A 10426-nucleotide genomic window follows, 5' to 3' on the forward strand; every position below is an offset into this window, starting at 1 on the left:
AAAATATTTCGAAGAATGGATTTTCGCGCGAAATTTAAATTAAAAAGTCTTACTATTTTTTGCTCACAGTAGTAATTCATTTCACTGCTGAGTAATCACTAGTACGCAGATTCTTTTGTTGGATGTGGACCATACCTACATCCAACATTGAGCTGTAAAATTGTAAAACATCGCAATAACTGAATACATAAATAAATAAAATTTATTTTCAACAATTTTGTTTTGTTTTTTATTCTTATGCATTTTACGCTACTACTCGCTACTAATCGGTATTGGTATCGTTATAAACGTGAGTACCGTTTCATTTTTGATTTTGCTATTTTGCTTACGCTCTTGTGTTTTTATAAAATCATATTATTGTTTATTTTACTTTCACTAACGTTGAATTATACATACATAGGTATATTTATTTATACACAACTATCACGACTAAAATGTATAATATCAACTAATATTTTATTCATATGAACCCTACCACCATCTCTAAGGCTCAACCAAGTCTTTGGAACAACCATTATAGGCCAGTTCCTCCGGCCGAAAGTAGGAGTTCTGCATGCTGTAGAGCCGATCAATGGGATTCACCATGGGCGATTGCGTCAGCGGTCCCATCAGCTGTTGAAATGTGGAGTAGCTCAGGCCAAGTACGGTGCTCAGAAAAGGCTCGTTCGTTTTGTTGCAGTTTTCTAAATAAATTCAATTAATGAATTTAATATTAAGAGACGAGAAGCTTTGCAAAATTTTTAAATATAAAAAATAATTTCAATAGAATTAAGTAATAAAAAAATTGTTAGCAAAGATATAAGCGCCGGAATAAAATCTAATTTTTTTTTGGGAATGATTTCAAGAGCTTTTAGTTTGAATCAGATATAGATTACTCTATGCTCATAGGAAACAAGACGGGAAATGAAAAATTAACTGTCGAAAGTAACCATTCATAGATGGTTTCCATAGTGCTGTTACGAATACCGAAGACGTTTTACCTCTTGGGTGTTTTAAAGAATGTGTGACGGACGAAAGCAAAAAAAAAACGTTTACTTTGTCTGTATCGAAGCACTACAGCTTCCAAGATGTATTTTGTGCGGAGAGTAAAGCATGGCCTTTGGACAATAATCTATGCTAAACTATATGAAGATATCTTGTCAAATAAAAAAGTTGTCCATATATGAACTTAAGTTTAATCGGTCAGTTTGTGACCCGATAATGGCGTTGGCGACAAATGTGAAACTTCTTGCGTAACATTGAGAAACTAGATTTTGTGTTACCAGATAGATCTGTCTTATCTTCTACTCAGATTTTCTCTTCCGTATCGGATATCCAGTGATCTTATGGTTTAATTTTTAGATCTCAAGAGCGGGTCGCTAGAAAGATATCTTCAACACCGCCTTTGAGACAGTGCAAAATATCTCAGATTAAAGACTTGAAGTGACCTGAGGTTTTGTGATCAATTAAGTAACTTTTCAATTAGAAAGAATATATGTAGCTGAAGTTTATTAAGAACGAAACTTCATATTTAAAAAATTTTACTTGAGGGCAAATTTTCAAAAATATTGTTCCAAGTAACAAGATTGATTATAAGATTACTAGATCAGCTGTCTTCTCCTTCATTCAATCTTATACTCTCTTGAAGGAAAGAAGTACGAACTAATAAGTTAATTTTAAAAGATTTTACCACATGGTGACTTAAGTTTTTCCTCATATAATCAGATGTGATTTGGAAAAAATTATTTGAATTCGCCTTCTGGTTTCATTTTGGCCATCTGGTTATTGTTATAACGGGTACATAATTGTCGTTAGGATGGTAAGGATTAGATATGTTGTCATCGAAGTCATGCAACGGAAGGCCTAGAAAATGTATGGTTTCGACGGGGTCGGACCAGAGGGAAAAGGGTGTCAGATGAGTAGGGTTAGCAGGCCAAAAGACATATGTTTGATATTCTGGATAAGTAGAAGTTTAACCTGCTACAGTATCCAGAACGAAGCTCGCGGCAACTCGACCTCTTCGTTTGCAATGGGTGAGAAGGAATCGGTGAAGGTGTTAATGACAACACTCTGAATAGCGGTCAGTGTATGTCGGAAGTTAGTTGCGTCTGAAGTTTGGTCGGCGTATTATTTTATGCCATTGACGTAGTTGAGGTGGTTCCGGTCCCAGCAAGTGACTGCAGGGATGATTTTTACGAAAGCACCACAGCAGGAACTGATAGGAGAGGAGTTCATTATGCTATTTAACTGAGACTCACTATATAGGTGTTCGACGGAAGACATCAAAAGCCATATTGACGTAGCCCGGAGTGCACTGCATCGACCATATTGGTGCGGTGGTTGTTAAGGACCGACCGGCCGATTGCCTTATATGTTGGCAACAACGTTTCTTTATCCTTTCCCCATGTGCTGCCGGCTAGCGACTTGATGAATTTGTTCTCTGTATTTGGCGATAATCGCGGTCGTATGCGGAGTGAAGGTTCACAGGCTGTCAAGAGTCACATCTAAAATTTTAGGGTTATTGTCAGTTGGAATCTTTGCGCCATTGACTGTAATATTAAGGTCAAGTCTGTACTCCTTCGTCCAGTTTGTGAATATTTCGCTGCGGATTTATTAGGGGAGAGTGTTAAGTTCTGTGCAACGAGGAAGTGAGAAAGGTCGAAAAGATAGCCGTTTTGGCCATCTTCGATCATAGCGGTTGCCGATTTTAATATTTGAACTTAAGGACTACCTTTTACCGGTGAAATATCATGTGCTAAAAAATTTTAGTTTGCTTTCTATAAGCATTAGTTGTATGCCGAGGAATCAAGAGAAATTTTCAAACAGAAATTCATGATTTGATAGGAGATGGATAAAAAGTTTAACCGGAAATTTGGTTATAAAGATAAATATTTTATTATGATACCCTTTAACATATAAAATATCAATTTTTGACAGGGTTCTTTTAACCAGTTTAATGCAATTTTCTACCTTTTCAAAATTAATCATTTAAAGAACAGGGTTGCCAAAATTGTATAAATAAGCAAAAATTAAATATAGCATAACTCAGTTGGCAAATTAAACTCATCAGTGATTAAAAGCAGATTCTTCGTTTTTTGAATATCCACTCTTCTCAACCGTCCGCCGCTATTTTTTTCAAATTTAATCAATTTAAATTGTATAATGAGACAATATTGTTGGCTAATATTTTTAATTTTTTCCACATTTATCTTATGCTCCACGGCTTTTGCATCTTTTGCACTTTACACTTGAGCATAAGTACGCACTACATAGTAGTAGAGAGCAGTCGCTGAGCGGCGCAGAGGGGCCAAGGCAGGACTCTTACCTCTTTTGATCATTGTTAGCAACGCACCTTTATTGGTTTCCATGCAATTAAATGACGTATTCTCGTTTTCGTCTTTGATGGAGCGCATTTTTATACCGCCATCCGCACAAGAGGCGCCAACACCACCACCGCCGCCGCCACCTACCCCGCCACTGCTGCCGCAGGCGGAAAACGGTGACTCTAGCAGCGACTCGCAGTCACTATGCGCCTCGTCTTTAATCTTCGCCAAATTGCTGTTGTCCGATTCTTGAGAATCCTGTGAGTCGCTCGCACCCTTCGTGTGCTCTTGCTTGGCTTTCTTTTGTATTTTTTTCACTTTGGCGCGTTGATTTTGAAACCAAACCTGAGGATTAAATAAATGAGGACTTAACGTTTGGTAATGAAAATTTTCAGTATGTTTACAGTACTTCTTAGCGATTGCGCTCACAAGCATATCATGTGTATGTGAGTGTACAAACCTGCACAATTCTTAAACTTAAACCAGTCTCCTTTGCCAAGTTCTCTCTCACTTTACGACAGGGTTTCGGTGACAGTTCAAAGGATGCCTTGAAGGCGCGCCTTTGCTGTGTGTTCAGTATGGTGCGTGGTCGTTTAGGTCCACGTCTTCCATCCAATTTGGGTGCAAACAAGTCATCGCCGTAGAAATCTATTTTTATGAAAGAGTATTTTAGTATTGATTTAAAATGAGAGTTGTGGTAATGCTAAAAAGGCTTGAGGTGGGGATGTAGGTTGAAACTTAGTCTCGATTCGGTTATATTTTCCATTATTTGTACATTACAACGCATGTTACGTAGGATACCTACCGTATCCTTGCAGCATTTCGACTTCTTTTTCATAGTCCAATCGGCAGAATAGTTGACCCTGCTTCACCACGTACTGTTCACCCTTCTTCAAGAGTCCACCGCATACGACGCACGCAAAGCACTTTAAATGGAAAACACTGTCGAATGTTCGCATGACCAGCTCATCGCAAGCGATGCGGTGACCACAGCTGAGGCAGCGATTGCGTAGAAATTGTCTATTGAAAATGAGATATCGTATTTTTTACACAATGACACATATGCATTGTGCAAAATGAAATAACACTGTTATTAGCGCTTATGTTTTTCAACTATTTATTAAAGAATAATTGTAAAAATATAAATTTGTTATAATAAATTAACAGATACTCTCAGCATGAATGACTGGAGAAATCCCATTTTGTTTCGAATATTTTTATGGTTAACTCACTGGAACTTTCTTCACTTTCGTTTATACAAGGCAGAATATGCTTTGGAAATATTTTTGGTTCAAACAGATTTACCATCATAATCACAGGGTTAATGTTGAATGAATAGTTTGTTTAGATAAAACAAAAATGATCATAAGTTGAAAAAACGTCAATCATTTACTTGTAAGGCAGTGTGAAATAAGATTTCATTGGTAGGTTGTAGGAAGATGGCAGCTTCTTTTAGCATCTCATTTCTAACAATTCCCTTGTTTTAAGAAGGCATGTGGATTTTGAGAAATCATAAAGTGCCTCTTTCCACTCTTTTGCTTCTAACGGGTAATCTAAGTAGAGGTACTTTTACCATTTCATCATCCGCAGCTGAGAGTGTTCAATAACAACCAGGACTGACGTCTCATTTTACGTCGAAATTTTAAATTTAAGTCGTACTAAATACGAAGAGCAACCTGAAAATATTCAAGAGCTGCCATTTCATCCAGAAAATTCAACGGCTTAGTGTGGTTTGTGGGCCGGAGGAATCATCGAACCATATTTCTTCAAAAATGATGCCAGTGTTTTAACGTAACCGTGTTTCTGTGTTTTTTTTTTAAGTAGGAAACCTCGAAATGGACCACCCTACAGTTTATTGAGTGGAAATCACTTTTATAGTTTTGAAAAAAAAAATACAACCTTACGTTGTTTCGAATGGTTGAATGGGATCAAATATTTCTCTGAAGAGCAAAGCTTTTTCTATTTCAAACATTAATGGGTTATATCCGCTTGGATATTTATTATTTTAAAAGTACATAAAATTGAGAATAATCTCCGAAAATTTGAAGCTAATCCGATTCGAATGAAAACTTGAAACTCGAAACGCTTTTTCAGAATTGCAGTTGAAAATATCTCCAAAATGGTTGAACTGATCGGTTTGATATTTTCACAGGACCTATATGTTTGTAGGAAATTATCGCGGAAAGAAGATTTTTGACAATAATTTCGATTTTAAGCCACTATAAAGTGCAAATTTATTCACAAAAACCGACTTTTTTAGGAATCCGTCGTTTGGTCAAAACATAAATTTTCCTTCGATTATTAGTTAAACTTATCAATGTACAGTGTTAATAATTTTTGTTTATTTTTTTCTTCAGTAACTTATTCGGCTTATAGTAATTATGAAATCACTTTAACTTTCTGACACCCAGTTGTAATGGTAACGGTTTCATAAAAAATCAGAAATTGTTTATAGCTCGATTACTACAACTTTTCACTCAAATTTCAATAATTTTCTCTTTCGCACAAATTTGAGCAATTTTTATTAAGTGAACCAAACATATCTATATCGGAAAAAATTCTTGTCCAGCTTTAATTTGTAAATAAGAGTGGCTACAATTTAAATTCTGAATCAGCGGTGTTAGATACATTCATTAGGAAAAAGATTTTATTTCATTGCCCAGTTGTTGAAAATTGAACTTCTTGAGTGCACCTGCTTGTTTTGGCTCAAAAGCTGCATATTTTGAAGGTGATAATAATGGTTTGTATTAAAATACGTGACAATATTGTTTTTATTTTATTATATTTTATTTTTTTGTTTTTATATTTTTTAGTTATTTTTTTAATTTTTTTTGGTTTTGTTTTTTATTTTTTATTTTTTTTTGGTTTTGTTTTTTATTTTTTATTTTTTGTTTTTTATTTTTTGTTTATTTTTTGTTTTGTCATTCCGGGTTAAATTTGATTAGATGGCATTACTTGCTTCAGTTGTATTCATTTTTTATGCTCTCAACATGACATTACGTATACGCAGTGTTAACCTTCAGTCTATGTATTTGGCATAGTTTCATGTTACTCTTTTCAGGTTAATCAAAATATTATGAGCCAAATAAAATATTATGAAATACTTTTGGAATAATAAAAAAATATTAAATTGTTCTTATTTTAATTGATTATTTTGTATTATTATTTCGAGATTAAGATAAAAATACATACGATAATAACGCAAAATAAGTATTAATAAAAAATATTTAGATGCTTATAGGTATATTAGACCGTTCCATAACAAAAAACTGTTTCAATAGTCCTAGCACTCCATGGCTCAACCGCCAATCACCAGTTAACCATATCAAATATTAGTTTTAATGATGATATGGGTCAAAATTTAAGTGTAATATTTTCGACAATAGTGGTATCGATAGTGTTGAAAATTTTTGGGCAAATTATTTTTTAATAGCTGTTTTTATATTTTATTGGTCTACAACTTTGCTTCCGCCGTTTTTTTTTTTGTAAATTTAAGGCTTTATGGTATAAAAACGGTTACAAAAATGTTATTCAAAATATTGGCCGTCGCTAGCTACTACTTTTGACCACCTTTCTGGCAGCATCCAATTTTTGACTTCTTCATAAAAACTGAAGTGCTCGTTAGCTAGACCGTGTGCCATCGATCGGAACAAGTGGTAGTCAGATGGCGCAACGTCTGGAAAATACGGCGGGTGGGGTAAGATCTCCCATTTCAGCATCTCCACATATTTTTTGACCACCTTTGCGACGTGAGGCCGAGCATTGTCATGCTGGAGAATGACTTTATCGTGTCTTTCCACGTACTGTGGCCGTTTTTCTTTTAGTGCTCGGCTCAAAAGCATCAATTGCGTTCGGTATCGGTCTCCTGTGATGGTTTCACTTGGCTTTAGCAGCTCATAATATATTACCCCCAGCTGGTCCCACAAAATGCAGAACATGACCTTGGCGCCGTGAATGTTCGGTTTTGCCATCGACGAGGAGGCATGTCCAGGCTTTCCCCATGACTTTCTTCGCTTAGGATTATCGTAGTGGACCCGTTTTTCGCCGCCAGTTACAATGCGATGTAAAAATCCATTTCGGTTGTGCCTTTGAAGTAGCTGTTCACATGCAAAGAAGCGCCGTTCGACATCTCTTGGTTTCAAGTCGTAAGGAACCCAGTTTCCTTGTTTCTGAATCATCCCCATGGTTTTGAGGCGTTTTGATACGGCTTGCTGTGTCACCTGCAACGATTCGGCCAATTCCTCTTGGTCGAGTAATGCTTCCAATTCAGCATCTTCGAAAATCTTCTCCTTTCCACCACCATGCCGGTCTTCGACTTCATAATCACCATTCTTAAAACGTTGAAACCATTCGCGACATGTTCTTTCACTTAGGCCAGCCTCACCGTACGTATCCGAAAGCATTCGATGAGCCTTAGCCGCAATTTTCTCGGAATTAAAAAAGAAAAGCAAAATTTCCCGCAAATGTCGAGAATTCGGCTCAAAAAGTGACATTTTCAGTTGACAATAAGCTTGGGATGCAAACAGATCTCTACAAATATTTGGGTTAATTTTGACACAAATGTCCAAGATCGACATAAAATGGTTTAATCGACCAGTGTTTGACGCTAGAGACATCTATTGGAAAACGGCGGAAGCAAACCTATATGACCGTCCATCAATATCTTCTTAATTTTTTCCAGTATACTTTTTCTAATTTGTTTTGTTTTTAGATAACTGGAAATTATTTTTCTCTCCATAATGTGTTTTAAGAGGTTACATAGTTTACGGGTTCAAAAAATTGATTTTCTAACTTTCTTATTAAATTCTACAAAACAATTTTCAGTTTTGTTTACTTCGTCTAAGTTCTAAGTTAAGGTTTTAACTAAAACACGCGTCTTTTACTTTAAATGATCCTGTAAGGAGTTATCCAGTCAACGTGGGCGCATCGTTTCTACGAGAGGTTGCCGGAAATGGCGTTGCAATGGCCGAGTTGAAAAGATTTTTTTCCAAATAATTCAGAATTTCTTTGCTAATAGTGAAGTTTGTAGCAATAAAAAATTGTAATCAAATATTTATTGTTTATATGAGAAAAATTGTTGAAAAAAGGCTATTTCTTACCCAAAAAAATGTTTTATAGCTTGACTTTTGAGCGTTTTAAAAATGAATGGAAAAACTTATTCTTGCAGACACCCTAATAATTACATAACTGTTTACCTGCTTTGATTGAATGAAATTTTCTGTGAAAAAAGTGGTTTTAAAATAATAATTTTCCAAAAGTGGAGTAAACAAGACACAAAGAACTCAATGAAATGATTATATTTATATGTATAGTATATATAAAAATTTCGCGTAGTGGTGTATACAGATATGTATATAGTAGATATATGCTATTGGTCATGTGCAAATATTTACCTTTCATAGTCGATGCGACAATAGAGCTTGCCATCGCGCGCATAACAGGAGTGCACCAAGTGCAGCGCACAAGTGGCGCACTTGAGGCAGCCCTCGTGAAATGAAGTGTCCACGACACGCATTATATAACGATCACAAATTGGCTGACAACAATAGGCACACTGCGTTCCCCCAGCTGCTGCTGCTGCCGGGTCTGACGTCAAGGCTGTACGACAAGCGGCGGCGGATGCTGACGATGACAATGGCGGCAAGTGCAATGACAATGACAAAGGCAATGCCACCGGCAGTCCGAGCACAGCAGCTGCGGCGGCCGTTGAGAGCGCGTCACATTTGTTGCCATTTCGCAGCGCTGAGGGCGGCATGGGGGGCGTTGGACAAGGCGAGTGGTCGTCATGCGCGAATTGTCCATGCGAATGCGTGCCGAAATGCAATTGTAAATGCTGAAGTTGTTGCTGCTGTTGTTTGGGTTGCAACGTTGCGCAGTTTTCCGCCGCGTGACGCTGTATGGCAAGGAACATGTTGTTGTTGTTGTTGGCGTGGTTGTTCGTATTGTCATTGTTGCCATTCAGGCAATTAGTCAGGTTACTATTACCGTTGTGGTCAATACAATTGTTGTTATTGTTGTTGTTTGTGGAGTACATGGCAGCCATGGTGCAGCCGTCGTTGCTGACGATGCCAATACCACCGATACTCTCATTGTTGCCAACAACATTCATATTGAAATCGGCCAATGCTTGCCGCTCGCTGCCATACAAAGAGGGGTGCAAGGGGTGTGGGGCGTTAGGGGAGCAAGTGGAAGGTGGTCGACCAGGTCCTGGACCGGTGACTGGTACATGCAGTGCCATTTGCTGCTGCTGTTGCGAATGTAATTGTTGTTGTTGTTGTGCATCTAGCCTTTGTCCAAGACTGCTGGCATTGCTCGCCTTCATATTGACACTGTTGTAGCATTTGTTATCATTGCCGGCATTGCTATTATTTTTGTGGCCACTGCAATTTCCTATGACATTTGTATAAAACGATGTCGCTGCTGTTGCGGCGGCGGCCGCTGCCGATGCGGTTGGTGTTGTCGGATTTCCGTTTATTTCACCGCAGGCCACTCCGTTGACACCACCGCCACACAACACCTCGCGGGTGGTGGGCACTGTAGCGCCAATTGTCATCGCTGAAGCACCGGCCACGCCCCCCATCTCCGCCGTCAATGCTGTAGCGGCTACCATGGATGCTGGCACTGTTGTCGCTGTGTTGCTGCTTGTTGTGGGCAGCGGTTTGGTGGCATCGTGCGTAGCTCCAATGCCGGTGCCGTTGTCACTTGTTGTCGAGCCGGAAGTTGTTGTTGCTTTCAATGCTGTAGCCAGTGTTGTTAACATTCTTTGACTTCCGCTCATCATCATGCTTGCGGATTGCTGTTGTGTCGACGTTTGCTGTTGTTGTTGTGATGCTTGTTGTTGTTGCTGTGACGCTAATTGTTGTTGCAGTGACGCTTGCTGTTGTTGATGTGATCTTTGCTGTTGTTGCTGTACTCTTTGTTGCTGTGATGTTTGTTGTTGTTGCTGTGCTGCTTGCTGCTGTTGAAGTGATGTATGTTGTTGTTGCTGTAGTGGCGTATGACACTTGAGGCCCAATGGTACTACAGTTCACAAATACGAATAAATACAGTTACATATCGATGTGCGTGAGTGCGCGCTTATGTGTGTCTGTGTGTGTGCGTTGGCAAGAAAAACATTTCAGCAA

At 38.0% G+C, this 10426-nt stretch overlaps 1 protein-coding gene across 1 annotated transcript; it reads right to left on the minus strand.

Moving 5' to 3' along the window:
• Positions 1-201: 201 nt before the first annotated feature.
• On the minus strand, positions 202-10168 carry LOC120778547. The gene is made up of 5 exons (XM_040110396.1): positions 8696-10168; positions 4108-4322; positions 3763-3950; positions 3332-3647; positions 202-683 (listed from the first exon to the last, which is right to left on the minus strand). Exons 1-5 carry the CDS (start codon positions 10084-10086, stop codon positions 484-486), a joined length of 2310 nt encoding a protein of 769 aa, XP_039966330.1. The 5' UTR covers positions 10087-10168; the 3' UTR covers positions 202-483.
• Positions 10169-10426: the final 258 nt, after the last annotated feature.

The sequence above is a fragment of the Bactrocera tryoni genome, chromosome 5 (assembly GCF_016617805.1).
Source record: "Bactrocera tryoni isolate S06 chromosome 5, CSIRO_BtryS06_freeze2, whole genome shotgun sequence".
NCBI lineage: Eukaryota > Metazoa > Arthropoda > Insecta > Diptera > Tephritidae > Bactrocera > Bactrocera tryoni.

Coding starts and splice junctions, on each gene's coding strand:
- LOC120778547 (XM_040110396.1), bottom strand. CDS start 10,086: ATGATGATGAGCGGAAGTCAAAGAATGTTAACAACACTGGCTACAGCA. Junction 4,323..8,695: donor TGTCGCATCGACTATGAAAG/GTAAATATTTGC, acceptor CATTTTCAATAG/ACAATTTCTACGCAATCGCT. Junction 684..3,331: donor TTGCATGGAAACCAATAAAG/GTGCGTTGCTAA, acceptor GAATTTATTTAG/AAAACTGCAACAAAACGAAC.